Source organism: Colletotrichum higginsianum, chromosome 1, assembly GCF_001672515.1.
Source record: "Colletotrichum higginsianum IMI 349063 chromosome 1, whole genome shotgun sequence".
NCBI lineage: Eukaryota > Fungi > Ascomycota > Sordariomycetes > Glomerellales > Glomerellaceae > Colletotrichum > Colletotrichum higginsianum.
Window position 1 is genome coordinate 5,090,430 of NC_030954.1, and position 19,766 is coordinate 5,110,195.

At 55.2% G+C, this 19,766-nt stretch overlaps 4 protein-coding genes across 4 annotated transcripts; all 4 read left to right on the top strand.

Annotated features, from left to right (window-relative positions):
• Window positions 1-3,690: 3,690 nt before the first annotated feature.
• On the top strand, window positions 3,691-5,130 carry CH63R_01498 (Glycosyl transferase; the record flags this gene model as incomplete). The annotated part of the gene is made up of 4 exons (XM_018296473.1): window positions 3,691-3,811; window positions 3,913-3,962; window positions 4,240-4,646; window positions 4,773-5,130. 4 exons carry the CDS (start codon window positions 3,691-3,693, stop codon window positions 5,128-5,130), a joined length of 936 nt encoding a protein of 311 aa, XP_018164835.1.
• Window positions 5,131-9,891: 4,761 nt separating this feature from the next.
• On the top strand, window positions 9,892-12,138 carry CH63R_01499 (Glycosyltransferase family 2; the record flags this gene model as incomplete). The annotated part of the gene is made up of 5 exons (XM_018296474.1): window positions 9,892-10,035; window positions 10,108-10,215; window positions 10,285-11,354; window positions 11,414-11,607; window positions 11,663-12,138. 5 exons carry the CDS (start codon window positions 9,892-9,894, stop codon window positions 12,136-12,138), a joined length of 1,992 nt encoding a protein of 663 aa, XP_018164836.1.
• Window positions 12,139-13,777: 1,639 nt separating this feature from the next.
• On the top strand, window positions 13,778-15,220 carry CH63R_01500 (Hard surface-induced protein; the record flags this gene model as incomplete). Its single annotated transcript, XM_018296475.1, has 1 exon — window positions 13,778-15,220. The coding sequence occupies one exon, from the start codon at window positions 13,778-13,780 to the stop codon at window positions 15,218-15,220; it is 1,443 nt and encodes a 480-aa protein (XP_018164837.1).
• A 1,877-nt stretch (window positions 15,221-17,097) lies between these two features.
• Window positions 17,098-18,005, top strand: CH63R_01501 (uncharacterized protein; the record flags this gene model as incomplete). Its single annotated transcript, XM_018296476.1, has 4 exons — window positions 17,098-17,203; window positions 17,256-17,712; window positions 17,773-17,875; window positions 17,937-18,005. 4 exons carry the CDS (start codon window positions 17,098-17,100, stop codon window positions 18,003-18,005), a joined length of 735 nt encoding a protein of 244 aa, XP_018164838.1.
• Window positions 18,006-19,766: the final 1,761 nt, after the last annotated feature.

The following is a 19,766-nucleotide window of genomic DNA, read 5'->3' on the forward strand; positions in this document are numbered from 1 at the left end:
TCGGGTACGCATCTTTGTTCAGCAAGGTTATTTATTCGCTGCGGGGAGGGGAAGGGTGGGTGGATGGGTTGGTAGTCAGTTGGAACTCGGAGACCATCATCCAAGTCGCCTGCGAGCTTGGGTTTGTTTGCTCTGAGCTGGGCCGCATGTACAGAGTACTTGTAGCTAATAGCTCCAAACAGCCCCAAACGGGGGCCACGATTCGCGATAACAGCGGCGAGTTTCTCTGATAAGAGACGAGCGGTATGAGACCCGAGGGAGGATACTTTGTACTATTGAGGGGATGGGGCAAGACAACAGGGAAGCAGAACAAGCTGCCTCCTCCTCCCTACGTTGGAAGGCTGAAGGGCTGGGAAAAGATGGTCTAGGCCTGGTGTGCCAGGCCACACGATGCACATCAAACCCAGTCTGAGCGTGTGAGGAGGTGCAACAGTGCGGTGAGAAGGGAGAGAGAGAGATAGAGACGAGACGCCGACCGACACACACCGTCACGGCCATCTACTCTACCTACCTTTTGTTGCCCTGTACACTGTATCCGCGTACAGGGCACAAAATAGTTGGTACATACCAAGGTATTGTGGCATCGCTCAGTTTACTGTAGACAGCGGTGGTGCGGCGGCGGAACCCGCCAAGCACGCAGAGCGGAGAGAGACAAGACGCAGGTTCCCACCCGCGTCTCAGCCATTGGAGCATCGTCCCCTGTCACTGCTGACGACGCCTTGTTGATTACAGGCTCGGCGAGGTGGATCTCGTGGGACGCGTTCGAGAAGGCGAGGGGAGGCGGCGGAGCCTCTCTCTCTCTCTCTCTCTCCCTCGTCTCGTCGCGGTTGATTCTGGCGTGGTCCGGTCTGGAGTTGCTGCCCGGGAAGAGGTCGCCCGTTCAGGCTTCGCCGTGAATAGCGTAGCAATTGTTTCACATACTCACACACACATACACACATGCACCAGGCAAGGCGGCCGTCTCGTCGTTTGTGGTAGTTGTCGTTGTGTCGTCGTCGTCGGTCGAGCGGTTTAGACCATCAAAGTCGTTCGTTCGCCCCTGTTCCCGCCCATCTCATCCCATCCCCTCCCACCCCCCATTATCCACCGTGGGTGAAAGTTGCAATTTCGCCCAGTCGCGCGTCGTCACCCGCTTGCTGGGACTTGGAATTGGACCGCAACCTCCCCCCGGCGGCCCAGACAGACAGACAGCCTGTGGTGCGAACGCGGACGGTCCACGGTTGCGGCGGCACTTTGCCCAGAGATTTGCCCCTTTTCTTCGCCGCCGGGGTTCGCCAATGGCCTAGCAGATTGATAGGTCTTGGGGGGGTCTTGGAGGAGTCTTGGAAGAAGCCGAGTTTGGACGCTGGAGAAACCTTTGAGAGTTCTTGGTATGGCGAACTGAACGTGCGGGCGAAGCGGAAATAAGGCGGTCTCCCTCCCTGCCACCGTTTTTCGCTGGGGCGAAGTTCTTCCAGGGATGGAAGGTCGCCAATTCGTTAGATTTGATGTCGCAGCGATGCTAGCTGTGTCGTGCTGTCGTCGTCGTCGTTATCCTGGTTGTTCAGGTGGTGGCCAAAAATGGGTTATGGACGACCGCCGCGCCCCCCTCCTCCTCCACACAAACATCGGATTTTCATGAGCTTTTTCCCATGCCGTCTAACAAGCAGTCGTCGTGGTGTTCGAAGAAAAGGATGACTGGACAAGAGCCAGGCGTATACGAGGGAGGGGGGGCGAAGGCAGCGATTATGTACTGCAGAATACGAGACCCGGGGAGAAATCATCTCGTCCCTCACTCTGTTTAGCTATGTCCTTGTCCCCGGCCCGGCGACAACCCTTCGATCACCATGCCGTTTTGGGCCTGTCACACGACGAGCGGTGGCCGAGGGTCGCGTGGGAGCCGGGGGCGTCTTTTTTCGCGGTCGCTATATGACTCGGGCGGACGCCGCACACTCAGCACACACTGCCCGGGCGTCTTGCTCGGGGAATTCGGTTCCAGGCCTTGCAGGGGGCTGCGTCGGGGCTGTGATGGGCCTGTTTTATGGTTAACCTTGCCTCGTTGCGGCTCTGGGGAGAAGGGTTCATCGCCCAGGAGACCGGGAGAAGTGTGCACGATGAGTGAGCGAGATGAGGATGAAGTAAGGTTGACCGCCTGAGGTGAGGTGAGTGAGTGAGCGTTGAACCTACCCTTACTTATTGGTCTGAGTGAGCTGGTGCTTCAGTCATGAATGACACTGGGGCTGGGAGGTTTTTACTGTGTGGCACTGCGATCAGTCACTCATTCCGATAATCAATCACCACAGGAACGGTTGCACACCTATTGAGTTTCATCTCACTTGGCTTTTGTCTCGACATCCCATCCCTCTCTATATGATTGATCTGGTAAGGGGGCATGGCGGGTGAGCTTGTTAAATCGGACGTAGTCGATCGACTGTAGCCCGGTTGCTTCATGTTGGCGGTAAATTTATGCTGGGCAACGACGATTTCAGTGAGCAACATGTCGCCATGAGTGAGAACTCCTCCGTCACACGAGGACATCCTGTGTCACCTCACACCTAATTGCCGCCCTGACTTGGGTCTTCACCAGACTCGTTCACGCAGCTCAGGGTAAGAGGCCAAGTGGCCCTCGTCCCGACAGCCCTCTCTCTTTCGCTCTCTCTCATATCCCACAAAACATTTGCTGCCAAGCGTGTCCGCGCCATCGGGCGCCGCTTTTCTCGTTTTGCTTCCCCGTCGGCCGGTCCCTCTCTTGCCAGCCAAATCGTCGACTGGATGGGTGTGTGTGTGGTGAACGGTGAGCATTCCAAGAAACCAAGCCAGCTGGGCTCTTTTTGGCGTGCAGATGGCTCGCTTTCATCATTGGCCATGATGGTGGCCGGCGCGCCGAGTTCGATGCTTCGTCGATGTCGCAAAAAAAAAAAAAAAAAAAAACTTGTGAAAAAATACATTTTCTTTGGTTCTCGTGTTGCTCACAATCTCATGTTGGCTGTCTTCGTCACTCATCTTCCACTCACTTCTTCAGCTCAACTCTACTTGCTTCGAACCGTCGGGGTACCGCCCAGGCTTGGATGGATGGCCGCATCTTCAAATCCAGTGACTGTAAGATGAGATACTTATGGGTGAGGTGACATGATGTGAGGCAACCTTGTACCTGTCCTGCCAACACCAAGGCAGCCGAATCACCGACCCCCCGGGGACTCACCTTCTCCTGCCCAGCCGCCCTCTTTCGCCTGTTGCTGCCGCTGCCGTCGTCATTCGACGCAAGATAAGCGGGCAGGGCCAATGTTGGGCTCTTTTCCCCTTTCAGCTGCTTTACCTATCCCATCCCCCTTCCCCAGTTGTTCTTTGACGGCAGGCTTGTAGAGAGAAAGTGAAGTGAAGGTCTAGACTCACTCATCGTCACATTTTCTCCCATTGCCTTCCCTTCCACCCCGCGGACCCTGCTTCTCTCTGCCCGCCTCTCCTCCACATAAGAAACACTCGTTCAAACTCCACGGGGCCCTCATTCTTCATTACCCTCGTCATTGTCCCGGCCTGTGCATCATCTGCATCTTGTTCCTCTTCAACTGGTCGTTTTACTGCTCGGGCCGCCATCTGGCAATCCCTTTCGTCCGTCACTCCTCGATTTGTTTATCTGTTCGTGCAAGCAAGCGACACTGCTTGCGCCTTAGACCCCCCCCTTCGACTTTTTCTCACACAACAAGCACAAATATGAAGACCACGGTTCTTCTCGCTGCAGGCCTGGCGGCAGTCCGTCACGCGTCTGCCGCCTACGACGCGACCATCTGCGGCAGGGAGAACAAGTACACCAGCGAGGACACCCAGTTTATCTGTACGTTGTGCCTGTCCGGCGATGCCATCATCGCCGGGATACACGTATCGGGCCCCCGTTCGCGTGTTGTTGGTTTGGAAGCTAACCCGAGAAACCTGCAGTTCAGTCCAACGCCTGGAACCCCGTTGGTGATGGTTCCTCGTGTGTCTCGGTAAGTGATGTAACGTGCTGACTAGCTATCGCATGCGAAGCTACACTTGACCCTACACTTCTACTACTCTCTGCGTCTCTCACTGTCATGACCCCTCCGACAGATGCCTGGCATCACCCCGCTGTTCCCCATCCTTCACCGACCCTGCATGGTGTCCCGATCCCCGTGTGTACGGCCGCTTCGGCACACGATGACTACTTTTACTTGCTCTTGAGAAGGCCCTCGTACCCATTGCCGCTTATCATATTGCTGACACCGCGTCCCTCTCTTTGCACAGGTCGACCAGGCGATTCCGGCGTTTGACGCCACCTGGAACTGGGAGGAGGACAAGAACAATGTTCACTCGTTCCCCCATGTGCGCTTCAACTCAACGAAGCTGCCGACGAAGCTGAGCGACATCAAGACCATGCGCCTCACGGCAGACTGGACCATGCGCAAGACGACGTCGGTGAACGACCCGCCTCGCGACTTCTCCGCGAGCGCCTGGTCCGAGAATAAGGAGGAGCTTGACGGTGTCGTATCCAACGCCGCCTGGGACTTCTTCGTCGACAAGAACAAGTCGAGGACCTACAACCCCATCGACTCGGAGGCTGAGATCATGATCTGGTTGGGCAAGGTCGGGAACCCGTACCCGCTGATGGGCGACTCCATCTTGACCAACATCACGCTGGGAAGCACCGAGTTGTAAGTTATCTAACCACCTCCTGAATTCGAGCTAGCGATGGGATAACCTCGGCCTGATGCCGAGCCCATGCCGCGATCCTTCTCGTATTTGCTCGATATACATGGTGCTGACGTGACGGCCCACAGCTCCCTCTGGTACGAGACCAACCAACGCGAGCAAAAGGTCTTCACTTGGGTCACGCGCGACGGGTCGGATGTCACCCAGTTCGACGAGGACATCACGCCGCTTCTCAAGTTCGTGCTCGAGTCTGGTGAGATTGACGAGGACTCGTGGCTCGGCCTCGTCGAGTTCGGCTCCGAGGCGTGGCACTCGCCTGAGAACGTCACGTTCAGCGCCGCACACTTCAGCATGGAGCTGGACAACGGCGAGAGCGGTTCCGGCAGTGGATCTAGCGGCGGTGGTGACGAGAACGCGGCAGGACAATACGGGTTCCCGGCGTTGTTCCTGGTGTCATTGTTCGCGATGGGCGTTTTCATGTTCTAATTCTGGCATGTTTAATCTGAAGTCAATTTAGAGGATAGTGGAGAGATGCTCGAGGATGAAACCAACGGCAGCGTACGATACGTTTAATGGTGTCTAGATAGATAGGTGAGAAGAAGACTCCTTGGGCTGCCCGTAATTGAAGCTCAGATGATGGACATCTTCATTGTGTTAAAATCACGGATGCAGTCTATGCCCTGACAATGGGAATGGATATTACAGACGCCGATCCATGAAGCCAGGAGGGATGGTACAGGCGCAACATGCACATCAGGCTATAGCCATTCGTGATATGTTACAACGGCCTCGCGGCCATGGGTGTCTTGAAGGAGCGTGCCTTGCGTGGCGGACACCCTCTCGAATGCGAGATGGGCGATCACGACGTTACTGGGGCCATAGATACACACATGTGAGCCGTGGCAGGTTGATGCCTGCAGACAGGGCTGGTGCTGCCTCCTGGATCCCTCATACGATGGTGACTCTAGGGTCTTAGTGCACTTTGGGCTGGCATACGCGGCTATGCATCACGACGGCGACTTTCCACAGCCCGCAGGCTTTCGACAGCCCGCAGGGGGTTGTTGAAATGGATGACGTTGCGGGTGGCTGGCTGTCCGATACGGGCATCTCTTGTGGTGAAAAAGGCGCCGCGGGATGAGACACAACCAGACGGGCGCGTGGCTGGTGACAGCTGTGTCGCTCACCTCACGATGCCGCGGCCTGCAGAGCTCGGATTCTGCACACGGCTGGGAGGGGAGAGGCGGCCGAAAGTCCATGCAGTTAGGCCATCCTCGCCGAGGATCTGGGTGGATGCAGCAGAGCGTGGGATGGTGTGCGCGTGCTTGGCGGAGTGGGAGTCATGGGTATCATGGGTGAATGGGCAAGGGGGGGGGTTGGAGGGCGGCGGGCTGGGCGGAGCGGGATTGGAGGAGGGACAAAGGAGGACGGACGAGGAGGGAGGCCAACCATGGGCCAAGCCAATGTCGACTGCCGCCGGGAAAAAAAGAGAAGAAAAGAAAAAAAGAGAGAGAGAATAGGGGGATGCAAATCTCGGACTCGCTGGGTGTTTCGTCATCAGTCTCCGCTGTCCGGAGAGACAGTCTCGATCTGGTTCAGAAGGCTCTGCGTGTTGTCGGCGTGTCGTGCACGAGATACTTGTGGGATGGATCACAGAGAGCAACAATGGTCTCTCGGAATCCTTTGATATCCACAAGCGGGCGGGAGCATGTCAAAACATGGCGCCTTGGCGCGCGTGCCGCCGTTGCCGAAGGCGTGTCTGCCAAGATGCGGGCGTTGCAACGGTCACCACCGAACCAAAGGCCAAAGGCAACCAGAGAGAGTGCAGAAATGGGCGGAGGAAAGGTAGTCCGGGACAGTGGGAGGTTTGCCGGTTGGGGGTTCTGCGATGGGCAGATTGGGCCAAGCAGCCGAACCGAGATGAGAAGGTCATTTGCGATATATCGCGTGCTTCTTGTGAGATTCCTCTCTGGATCCGCTCGTGGTCTCTGTGTAAGTCGACGAGGTACGGTTGCGGAACGGGACAGACAGCGAAAGACAGACAGAAAGAGATAGCGAACCACCACCACCACCCCCCCCCCCCACCCCTGGCCGCTCCGCAGCTGCTACTAGACCGTTCGGGGCCTGGACTGTCTCGGCATTGGGAAAACCGGATCGTCAGCGGCGGTTGGGTGGGTGAGAACGGTGAGACTCTACGCGCGTGGGGGGGGCGGCGGAGGATTGGGATTCGGCGCGAGCTGGGGGGTAATGGAGGAACAAGCGGGACGGGATTGAGAAAAGTTCGACATCTTCCAAGCGTGGTGCCACGTTCAAGAACACGCCGTTTTCGTCAGGCCATGGACCGTTGACGAGCCCAAGATATCGCGTAACTAAACAAAAAACGGCTTGGATAACGGGGTGGTTCGTCTAGAACAACGATAGGACCCATGCGTTGCTGGTTCGCCTCCGAGATGCCAAAAAGGGTGAAAGGGCACGCGCCGCGACCAAATACCCGCCCAGAGAGATACATGGGTAGTCTATCTGGTGGAGGCTAACGATATTACGCTTATTGCCGTCGTTTGCAGGTGGGGGAGGGGGCGGTTGGCTGCCAAACAGCCTGAGCCTGGTCTTTTTGTTGCTTTTCCATCAGAGTTTTCCATCCAACGGCCATCCATCCATCCGGCTTTGGCGATTTCGAGGGGGAGAAGGTGGCAATAGACAGTTGGCAAGCAGCCAAGGCATGGCAAAGAAGGCGAGGGTCGCAGATACGGGTTCAACTCTGCCATTAGAAAACTCGAAAGACCCACGACCCAAGACCCAAGTCCCAAGTCCCAAGATTCCAAGACCTCTGCAGTCATGACTGGCGAATGACGGACCGGACCAGTCGGTCGCTGAGATGGATGATGCTCTGCCACGGCCACAACCACCTCCGCCCCCCCCTGCGCTCATCGGGCCGGTACCTACATGTTAGAACGGGTACACATATCATTGCATATCAGATTGGAGTATCCGTATCCGTATCTGTACGGAGCATCCGAGACTGGCGTGTTTCCGGCGCGCGTCCAAGTATCTCGCCATCTCGTCGTGACTGAGAAACACAATCACACCCGTATATCGACAGACGGAAACGGGAAAGGATTCAGGGAACGGGTTCGTTGCCAACACGTTGAGCCGGTAGGAATAGGAACCACAGGTGAGCCTCGGAGTCCTTTTAATCCCCCAAAACGGTCGACCTGGCCGCCCAGCGATGCGGTTGCCGCCCACAAACAAACACACACGCAACAGTCAACCCCTGATCCCTGGCCTATCTTGTGCTCTCTCTGTACTGCACGGATGCATCCACTAGGAACACCTGTATTTGCTTACATGGGGTTTATCTCCTCTCGCTCACTCGCGCTTGCAAGTTGCCGACGGACGTCTTGGCGGCTCTTTTCTTCCTTCTCTCCCTTCTCTTCCTCCTTCTCTCTCTGTCTGTCTGTGTGTGTGTGTCTCCTTACCTCTTTGGCTGCCGCGCATGCATCAATCCTCCGAAGCAACCTCGCCAAAGCAGGAGACCAGAGCGTTCCCTTCCCGTCCGTCCCGGAGTGATGATGCAAGTGGCTTTTTGCATCTCGTCTCCTGGTTTTCTCCCTCCCGCCTGCAGCTTTCCCGTTTGCCAACTTTGCTGGTTATCTGGCTCTGGGACGCTGCTTATGTTTTCACCTCTTAGTCCCATTTCCAAGTCCCATGTCTCTGCTTATCGTCTTGGAGCCTCTCGCTCTCCGCCTGAGAGAACCGACATGCAACACGGTTGGGTCCTTCATCTGGAGCCCGGAATGAAATCCCCCTTCTCATCCTTCATCTTTGCCCCTGTCCCGTTCTAAGCCGCCCTGCCTGATGCGTGTAACTAACTGTATGGTTCTTCTCTCCTCTCCCGTTCCCACCACCTGCTTGCCCGTGTCTCCCAAACCCGAGCTCTCACCTGCCTAATCACGCATGCCAACGGCCAACCTCCTCCCCTCTGTGGATCTCATCCATGGGCCCGTGGGGGCCGTCGAGATTGATCACGGAGTAGAAACCGACGGCACACACCCAACCGCCATGTCCTTGGCGGTGATGTCACCTACTTGCTTCCATCGGACCACTGCCACAACATGCATACGACTTGGGACGCGGATTACGGACACATCTGAAAGCAGAGACTGGTTGGGTTCCTGGATGCATGGCCGCAGAGGGAGGCTCCTTGAATAGACCACACCCATGTAGCCACCCATCCATCCATCCATCCATCCATCTACTATGATATCCACCCAGTGCCCAATAGACGCGTCCCCTCATTACTCCGTTTTGACTTATCCATACCTTGGCCGAGTGGACTGAAGTGAAAACTCCATCACAACTCGACAAGGGCCAGAAATGACCATCTCTGACTGCCTTTGACTGACGAATAGGCACGGAAGAATGGCAGGCCAGAGAAAAGACCAAGACCGCCAACCCAGCCCGTATACCGTACCCATCCTTGGGTTTGGGGCCTTGCAGACGGTCGATGACAACCTGCCTGCCTGCCTGCCTCCTCCTGCTGCTGCTGCTCCTGCTGCCACTCCAGCTCTTGCTTCCTTGGTCTTGCCATGTCTCCGTATCTCCTGTTTCCTGAAGCTGTGGGCGTGTACTTGTGATATTTGGTATGGCTGTGGCTCCGTCACCCTCCCTGCTTCGTCGACCCAGTTGACCCCTCCGCTCACCACCTTGCCTCACCTTTCTTTCACCGTCGACACACATTCGTTACTGTCTCTGGCGTTGCACTCCCCTCCACCCATCCCACCCCCTCCTGCCGCCGTGTGGCTTGCCCTCTGACGAAACCTTGCCTGCCTCTCTTCTCTCTCGCAGAGGTTGGTCGTTGATTTCTGGTTTCCTGTTGCCATCATCGCGCCGCCTCATCACTCTCCGCTAGCCAACCCCTCCTACGAGGCTGGTCAGCTTGACATCTACAGTCGCTAAACTCACTCGCTTTCACGACGTTCGCTGCTTTTCTTCTCCCTGCTTCCGTCTTTCGCTTTGAGGCTTCTCCCGCGCCTTCGCTCTCGAGACGCCTTCGGCCTCATTTGATAATACCGTATCGGGAGTGCATCGATACCTTGAAGCCATCTTCGTTTGCTTCATCTTTCCCCCTTTGGTACATCTGTTCTTACACCAACTGAGGTGTCTTCTCTTGACCCTCTCGCTCACCACTTTCGCTGTTTGTACAAGAACACTACCTCGCTGCCTTCGCGAGACCTCGCCCCTAATACCATAATGTCGCGTCCCTACACACCCCGGGGGACATCTCCCGACTCGGGCTTGACGCCCCCGAATAATCCCTTCGGCTCAAACCCGTTTGACACCGATAATGAGACGAGCGCGGCCCCTTCGCTCGCCAGCGACTCAACCTTCACTGTGGTACGTTTAGAACGATGCTCCAACATCTTGGGCGGTCCCGAGGTCGACGAAGCAGATACTAACTTCTCCCAGAATGCCATCGGACACTCGTCTCCGTACGACTCTCACTCGGCTGATAGATCAGCTCAGAGACTGAGCTGGACCGACTCCTCCAACCACCGCCTGAGCAGACCCGAGATTGTAAGACTTGCCATGTCCTAAAGGGACACCCCCGTCTTCGGTTTAAGCGCAAACTAACAGACATACCAGGAGTCTTCACCTCTGGCCAGAGAAGCCCCAGTCTACAATGAAAAGGGCCCCCAGAATTCTCCCTCTGACACAGACATTGAGGCCAGCCATGTCCCGCCTGTGGTGTCGGACCCCGAAAAGGCAAAGGAGACGCACACGACGGCCCTCCCGCCATCGTCAGGCGCGTCGTTCCCCAAGCGACTGTACAACCGCTTTCACGCAACGTACTGCCCGAAAGAAGAGCCTCCTCTCGTCCTACCTGTCTGCCCGAATGATACAGAGAAGCTGAACTACGTTCACACGAACCGAATCCTCCTCTATATCTTTGGCGTCTTCTCGTTCCTCTCGCTCGGCGCCGGTATGTGGTTGTTTGCGCTCTCGGCTCCGGCATTCTACTGGTATGGCGTGTTTGCGGGTGCCATGTGCATCTATCTCCTGGTATCGTACGCCGTCGGTATCATTGGAAGAGACTGGGACTACAAGGCTCATCTGGACCTGGTTGAGCGCTTCCCCATCACGGAGGAGAACGCGCCGACCGTCGACATCTTTCTGCCCTGCTGTTCCGAGCCGGTCGAGATTCTCGAAAACACATACAAGCATATCGTCAACATCGATTGGCCCGCCTCCAAGCTCCAGGTCCATGTCATGGACGACGGTGCTTCGGAGCCTGTCCGCCTGCTTGCCGAGAAGTACGGCTTCAACTACTCGGTCCGCGACGACCGCCCTCGCCTCCGAAAGGCCGGCAACCTGAGATGGACTTTTGCCCAGACCAACGGAGACTTCTTTGCTATCTTCGACGCCGACTTTTGCCCGCGACCCGACTTCCTCAAGGAGCTGATGGTAGAGCACCTGGGTGACGAGAAGACGGCCCTCGTCCAGAGCCCCCAGTACTTCCGCGTCACCGACGACCAGACGTGGGTTGAGCAGGGCGCGGGTGCCACGCAGGAGCTGTTCTACCGCGTTGTCCAGGTCAACCGCAACAGATGGGGAGCGTCCATCTGCGTCGGAAGCAACGCCCTGTACCGACGCGAGTCTCTCGTTGATGTCGGTGGAACGGCCGAGATTGGCTTCTCTGAGGATGTCCACACAGGGTAGGTTTGATTCTATGCGCGCCCCTCCTTGCTTTGATACTTTGACTAACAAACCATAGATTCGGCGCAGTTGACCGTGGCTGGAAGGTCAAGTACATCCCTCTCTGTCTCGCCACCGGTGTCTGCCCCAACTCTCCTCGCGCCTTTTTCTCCCAGCAGATGCGTTGGGCTCGTGGCTCTACGACTCTGCTCACCAACGGTCACTTCTGGGTATCCAACCTCACCTTGATGCAGAAGATCTGCTACCTTTCAGGTACGTTTGTTTGTAACCCATTCTATCACCTCGTCTGCAAACTAACCAGATGTAGGCTTCATGTATTACATGGCCGTTTCTCTCAACATCTTCCTCGCCCCCATTGCTGGTACTCTCCTGCTTGCCGTTCGCCCCGAATGGTTCAAGTTTTGGAACCTGGCATTTGCCATACCTTCCATTCTGTACGGCGTCATTCTGATGCGCTGCTGGGCCAAGGCCAAGTACGGCTTCAATGTCCAACACGCCATGACCATTATGAGCTACGCCTACCTCACCGCCATCAAAGACCGTCTCTTCAACATTGAGCTTCTCTGGGCCGCGTCCGGCGACTCCAAGGCTCACAAGAGCAACAAGTACCGCAACATGCGTCTTCTCTGCATTTTCTGGAATCTCATCGTCACCGGTGCCATGATCGGCGTCGTCACATGGCGCCTCGTGACCGGATTTACGTGGTACCACCCCCTCCCGCTCATCATCATTAACGTCTACAACCTCTTCATCAACCACTACTTTATGTTGTGCGACTGGTAGCTGCGTTTCTTGATAAGTCGATAATTGTACGCACCAAGAGAGAGAGAGAGAGGGGGCGACTGAGGATGGTGTTTGCGGTGTTAAGCCACGCATTATACATGGACAAACGGAGTCAGGACACTTGATTTTTGCGACGAGGTGACGGTATAACATTGACACCTTGACTGTTTGGGAAAACGGCCTTGGGGGTTTCGCATAGACTGGCTTGTAATTACAGCTGGCTTCTCTAGCATACATACACTTGACTTTCTTGTATATCATGGAGGATAGAGTGTCCGTGGAGGTACAAAAGAAGACTTGTGGACTTACATAATTACATTTTATTACCGGCATTAGATGTAAATGCGAGATTTCCATGAAAATGACAAAACTGCTTAGTTGTGTTGCTTTGGGTTATCTCGGCCGTCTGAAGATCTCCGCCGAGATCCTTCTCCCCTTGGTAGGGCCACACCGCGTGATGTGCTCTTCAACTCATACCATCTGCAGAAACCGAATGCAGGTAAAACGTATTCCTCGCGCCGTCAGGCTGAAAAGTCGTTATCCTCCCTTTGTCGCCATCATAGGTTCTACGCACATGCGAACAGGTCATTCGGCCAGGTGAGACAGCAGAAGGCTGGTCTATCTCGTCTGCCGTCTAACAGACGGATGAGACGAAGGCAATACGGGCCCGTGGACGCTGGGCGGCTAACGTTCAGGCCAGACTAAGATGCCGCCGGATCAGTACGCCGCCGCCGCCGTACTGGCCGGTTTGGCGAGGATCCATCCATCCGATTCATGCGAATGTCGCCAGTCCTATCTTTTTTTGTGCCTGTTTTGGCCGAGAGCTTGGGCTGCGGCTCGGGCCCAGCCGCTTGTACGATCAGTACTCTCGATCTTGGTGGTGGGCATTGGCGAAGTGACTGTTTTCCCTTGCAACGAACGCCTTTTGATTTATACTATGAAGCGAAAGCATTTGAAGTGAGCCATGACTCGGAAGGGGTTGAGGATAACCTTTATAGTTTCCGCAGCGGGCAAACTAGTTGAGGGTTTGAGTCGCTCTTGGGCATTCCGAGTGCTCCCATGTACAAGTACCCGCTGCAATCATCAGTGTCGAAACGAACCTTGCCACACCTTTTCATATCGATGCCGTAATGCCACCCTGGCATCTCGCGAGCTCGATTTCCATCAAGCCAACCTATATAAGTTCAGACGAAGCATCAACCGATCTCGACCACCAAGCGATACCGAGCTTGCGAGCAAGACTTTCTTGATACAATCGGGCGTTTCAACAAGCGGGGAGGGGGCTTAAAAGTAAATACACGCCATGGTTTATCCAGCAGGCCCAGATTCGGCTTTTGTTCAACACACGACTGACGTCGTCCTAATGCCGGTCAGTCGCAATACTAGTACATAGCCCCTCTACTATTATCTTTGTCCGCGTCTCTCCTACTCCTGGGTATGCGCCAACGAGGTCCTTCTCGGCCCATGCCAGCGAGGTAGGGAAAGGGAGCGATCTGTCATACATCTATTACCAGGCCTTGACTGTTGATTCTGGTTTCTTTTTGACTTATAAGCAGTCAGTCCACTTTGTCCACCTGATCGGCCCATCCGCTCGCGCTTAATATCACCACCCGCCTACTTACTGCTTCAGCCTGTGAAGATGGAGCGTTTCCTTCACTTTGTCTCCAATCCGCTACAGCCCTACTCCGCTTTAACACACGAAGAAGATGGAGGTGACACTCTGGGGGAAGAAGAAGTAGAAAAGCTGCCTCCCACCACCCGCCGCGGTGCCCTGGTCCGGGGTGTCCTTTGGTCGCTTTTGCCCTCCTTCATCTCGAGGCCGATCCGCCGCCACACCGACCCGAACTTCACAGAGGAGGAGGACGACGGCGCCATACCCGACCCGAACTCGACGTCGTACCTCAACGGCCTTCGCGGCATCGCCTCCCTGATCGTCGCCTGCCAGCACAACACGAACCAGTACTTCCCGGCGAATAACATGGGATGGGGAGACCCCCCCGGCCACTACCACATCATCCAGCTCCCCTTCGTCCGCACCCTCCTCTCCGGCAGCTTCTCCGTCACTGTCTTCTTCGTCATCAGCGGATTCGCCCTTTCCTACGGGCCCCTCAAGAAAATGCACCAGGGGAGGGCGGACGACGCCATCGGCAACATCCCCTCGAGCCTGTTCCGCCGGCCCCTCCGACTCTTCCTGCCCGTCCTACCCGTCTTGGTCTTCACCAACCTCGTCCTGATCCATTGGTTCAACGCCTTCTACGCGATGGATTCGGAGAGCCTCCTGCCGCCGCAGACCACCGTCTGGGACGAGCTCTGCCAAACCTGGCGCGACATCATCGCCGTCGTCATCGGAGCCTTCCCGCCGGCCGCCATGCCCCAGGTCTGGACGCTCGGCGCCGAGTATCAGGGTTCGCTGGTCATCTTCCTCTGCTGCCTCGCCTTCTCGCGCGTCGGCCCGGCCACGCGCATGTCGTTTGTCACGGCCGTCTTCTGCTGGCAGTGGCACGTCGGCTACTGGCAGACCGGTCTCTTCCTGGCCGGCATGGTGCTCGCCGACCTACGCCTCCTGAGGCCGGGGCTCCCCTCCCTGCGCCGGGGCACCAAGATGGTGTTGGCGGCGGCGAACTGGTTCATGTTGTTCATGGCCCTCTGGCTCGGCGGGTGGCCCATCTACGGGGAAGGGGGCAGCACCCTCGGCTTCACGTACTTCGACTGGATCCCCACGGGGAACGTGCCGCAGAACCGGTTCTGGCACGGCGTTTCGGCCATCGCGCTGGTCTCCTCCCTCGAGAACATGGCCGGTGGCCGGCTCCAGTCGTGGCTGAACGCCAGGTGGGTTCTCTACCTCGGCGAGATCAGCTACGGGCTCTATCTGGTCCACTGGATGATCGCGATGAACTCGCTGACCAAGGGGACCGTCCTCCAGCTGCGTCTGGAGCCGGGCTGGTCGGACCTCACGGCGTGGATGGTCGGGTTCGCCGTCTCGATGCCGCTCTGCATCTGGGTCGCGGACCTGCACTGGAGGCTGGTGGACAAGCGGTCTGTGAAGCTGGCCAGGCGGTTGAGCGACTTTTTTGGCATCTGATAGGAAGCGAAATAGGTAATGACGGTAGATCGGGTAGATGGGTCTGGCCAAATTACAATCCTTGCCCTATATCAAGATGATTGAGGTGTGTCGCTGTGTGAGATGACCGCACCAAAACAAACAAGGTGTAGGTAGTTCCATTTCCCCCATAGTGTCAGCCTCTGGACCATCCACTCTCATGCACCTATTCGCACTTTTTCGTTGGCAGCAACATTTAAGCCTAGACCTCTGCGTTGAAACAGTGGTCTCCGAGACGGCAGAAACACAAGGCAATACATTAGTCGGCTCTAACAGGCGGCATTCCGACCTTCATCTCTCCACTATGGGTTCTGGGTCGCAGACGGCAGAGATGCTCAACTAGCAAGCAGTCCTCGACACTCTTTTCTTCTCGTCGCGCACTTCAGTTGCACATGCGGCTTAACAGGAAATTTTCGTATCGCACTAGATGTTCATCAATGCTACCACCTGACAGCATGTTTTGGTGGCGTCGCAGTCTCGTGGCGACATGGAGCTGTGACGGCAACCTGTGTGCTCGTAGCATACAGGTTTTTTAACGGGCTTCCAATCTTTCGGTTGTCCATTGACCCTTCGACGTCATTATCAAACGTTCTTTTTACGTTTCACTACACCGGGGTGGTGCATTGCTGACTCGGGAACTTCCAATAGAATATGGTGATTGCAATCTCAACCGAAGACAAGTCTTAGGAAATCTAGACAATCACAGTGAGCAACAGATACAAGAACCGCCCGGAGCTTCCTCATGTTGCAAATGTCAATTCTTCCTACGGTACAAGCTAATTGTTTGGCTGCCTAACAAGACTCAAGGTATGGCGGCTTCAACCGAGTGGTGGTTGGGACTGATAACGATACTGTCGTTCAACATCATGACCTACGACATCCACGCCACATGGGACGGCAACACCGAGTGGTCGCAACCCGCTGTTCAGCCGCACACAAACCCAAGTGGTAAGACTCCCCCGCTGAAGGATTTGGGCCCCTTTACCGGCGATATCAGCCAGCCGACGCGACGGCGACTTCAACAGGAGCCCTGTCTTCAGTCCTCACTCCGATCTGATCGCCCACTAGTTTAGTGCTGACCAGGAGAATTGCGGCACACACACCCACCCGTCAATGGCTTAGGTTCAAGGCTCAAAGCTTATTATTTCCGTGAAAAACTGCCATTGGTCTGGTTTTGTGTTGCCAGCCACCCACAGGATTTCCGTCGTTGCATTAGTCTCGTGTAAGCAAGTCTAGGCAGCAATCAAGCACCTAGGTGTCCCACCCATCACCGCTTGGCCAAGCATATCACTCACTGTCAGGTAATTGTTTCCAGTGGGAAACGCCATCATCAACAGGATCGAAAAGACTAGAGCTGTCATTGCGTACTGCAGTTGCGGGTTATTCTTAGGGTCAATGTTGCAACCCTGTCCAGCTTGCTAGGAAAACCAGACAACAATGAAAGCAGGTCTTTTGCTGTTCTCCAAGCCCCAGCTTCACAGACAACTGTGGCTTTTTCGCAGCGTCAAGTGAGACACGGCCGCAAGGCGACATTGAGAACTCTATGCAGGCTCCATGGAGCATTCCTTCGAGCGCGAAAGTACTACGCCGGCGACATAGGACTAAATCTCAACATAGTACTACACCGGCGACATTTCAGTGACGATCGAGAGACTATGTATGACATGAGGAAAGCGAATCGAGAATCCTCTAGTATAAGAGGGTGGTAGAATACCGGCCCAGTTGCTTTATTCCATCATCCACAATCACAACAACTCCAACATCAAGAGAAACCATCAGTTCAATTCAACAGCACAACCCGGCACTGAAGACTTCAGCAAAAACACCAGTAACCAATACCAAAACCTTCATCTTCCACAATGGTCCAGTTTTCTACCCTTCTTATCGCTGCCACTGCTTGCCTTGTCGCAGCGGCTCCTCACGGCGCCCAGAAGTCCAAGGCCATTGTTTCCCGCGGTGCTCCCGGTAGGCCTATCCCTTCTTCCCTGAAGGTTCGTCATACTGACTGCCGTGTTAGCACCAGGTGACGAGCTCACATTGAGCAAAACAAACAACAATATGGACGACGGGACCTTCGACGCCAACGGCGGAGACATCACGTTCAAGGTCGGCAACAAGCTCGGTGAAGGGAGCGCAGGCAGGATCTACAGCATCGACTGCAACGGCAACGCCGCCTGCAACGAGCTGGGCCGCGTCGTCCTCAAGCACTACATCGACAACTCGCAAGCCGGGGGTGAGCGGAACAACCTTGCCAAGATTGGGGAGCTGAAGGCCGTCAAATCCAGCAACGGGGACGAGTTCACCCTCCTGACGCAGTGGGACGGCGTCAAGTTTTCCGAGCTCCCGACGTACCAGAGACTCTCCCAGAACACGGAGGAAAACTACGACGCCCTTGTGGAGTTTGTCGACAGCGCCATTTCTAAGATTACCGACGATGCGAAGGCATACATTACGAACAACCTCATCTTTCATGAGTAACGACCCCCAGTTTTGTTTTTCTTTTGCTCCGACGTCGTAAGCTGATTTCGGTCCAGGGACGTCAACGACGCCAACGTCTTGATGCAGGAAAGCGACGGCAAGATCACCTCCGCCAAGGTTATTGACTGGGATAAGGCCACGATCATTTCTGCCGACAACGTAAGATACAGCCAGCCGACTGTTTCTGCCCCGTGAAAATGTTGGCTCACTTTAATTCTAGGTCGAGGACGCTCTCGGCGACATGGAGTATGTGGTCAACCTTGCGTTCGAGAGGTTCAAGCCGGAGTAAATCTTTCCATGCTCGGTAGGGGAGAAGATTGGCGCAAAATCGGTTCGCCAGGATGGATCGGGCCAAAAGTGCACACTCGGGATTCTTTGCTCGCTCGCTCGCTCGCTTTCTGATCGTGTCTGGATATCGGCATTCATGTACGGCTCTCTTGTTTTCTGCGCGGTTTTCCTTCCTCAAAGGTCGCTACACGGTTTTTGGTTTTGTCTTTGGCTCCGATCTGTCTTCAGGTTGAGATGGCGCACCCCCTAAGGGCCCATTCGGACCTGGGATGGACGGAGATCTTGTTTGGCATTTGTGTACCTCATTTTATAACATCGACACACGCATTATCAAATTTGATGAATCTGCATGCATCAATGCGTCGCTATTTGAGTGAAGGGAAACCAAGCTTTTCTAATGGAATAATGTGACTGTCGTCCGCAATTGATAATGTTGTCGCCGTGTGAATTGCGGCAGTCCTTGACATTATCCCCCTTCGAGATAGTTTCAAGGGCGTCGGCCTTGGAATAGATGCCCATGCACGCTACTCAGAAATATGGCAGTCGCTCGACGGGCGAGAGGGTCTTCAGTCTCAATCCAATCTCGTTCAGCAGATGCTGGCGGAGGGCATGAAGCAGGCTGCGTCCAGACAAATGGCGCCGTTTCCGTGAGCAGCGTCGTTTTGGGGGGGGGTTCGGCTTACTGTGTGGCTTTAAGGAGGTTGAGGTTTCGAGAAAGGTTTTGAGAAGAGAAGAGAATGTTTAGTAGAGCAGATGCAAGCAACAGATCACAAACAGATTCAAGTATGATGATCATCGATATCGTGTTGCTGTATCTAAGCATCAACAACAGCAACTTATCTCCCCTTGGCGGATGTTACGTGGCCGCCAATTTGCATGAGAGAATTTCAGGGGGGCTGCCAAATTATGATGCTGTTCAACAATCAAACAGAATTCTTGTAGCAGGTTCGAAAGAATTCTTCATCGGATTGCCGTGGATGCAACGTTCCCGCAGCATTCCCGCAACGGTAGACAACCATCACATAAACGTTGGTGCAACTCCAACACAACTTGCACTGTCATCACCAAGGGATGGAGATAATAAAAAAATTGTTTGACTCAATGCCACGAAAACTCGGGCGGAGCTTCAAATGACTCAATCTTGCTCTTCAGTTGTCGATCATAGCTACGACGATCCCCTCGTGGCCGGTGCCTCATGTTGAGATGCAGCGGGGCCGAACTCGACGATCCGGCGGCCAGCCGATCGCATGCCTGGCTGGTCCGGGGCGGGTTCGGAGTTTCCGGAGAGAGAGAGAGAGAGAGAGAGCGAAAGAGAGGGGAAAAACAAAGAATCACGCGCGAGCCGGGTGCGGATCGGAGGGGAGGGGAGGGGAGGAAGGGAATTGGGAGGGGAATCCCTCCGTTCCTATGGCGGTCCGCCGATCAATTGCCAATGTTGGAGGCCGCAGCACGTGTAAAGTGTCCTTTTTGACTTTCGTTTCGGTTGCAACCATCCATCCTTTTTTGCCTTCATAAGTGTGGTATTAATGCCCCGAGCCGAGAGTTTATCCTGCTTTTTTGTTTTTGTTTTTCTGTTGCATTGGACTCTGAGTGGCCCATGCCCACGTAAGCGGAAAATAACTGACTCGGCCTCGCAAAAGATCAGCGCAGTCTGGGCAACTTTGGTTAATCCGACTTCATTCCTCTTTGTGAATTGAAACGGGATGGGGACGTGGTTGTGTGTTTGTGGTGATGTAAGTAGAGTGCAGCCGCTGGTGTTGCA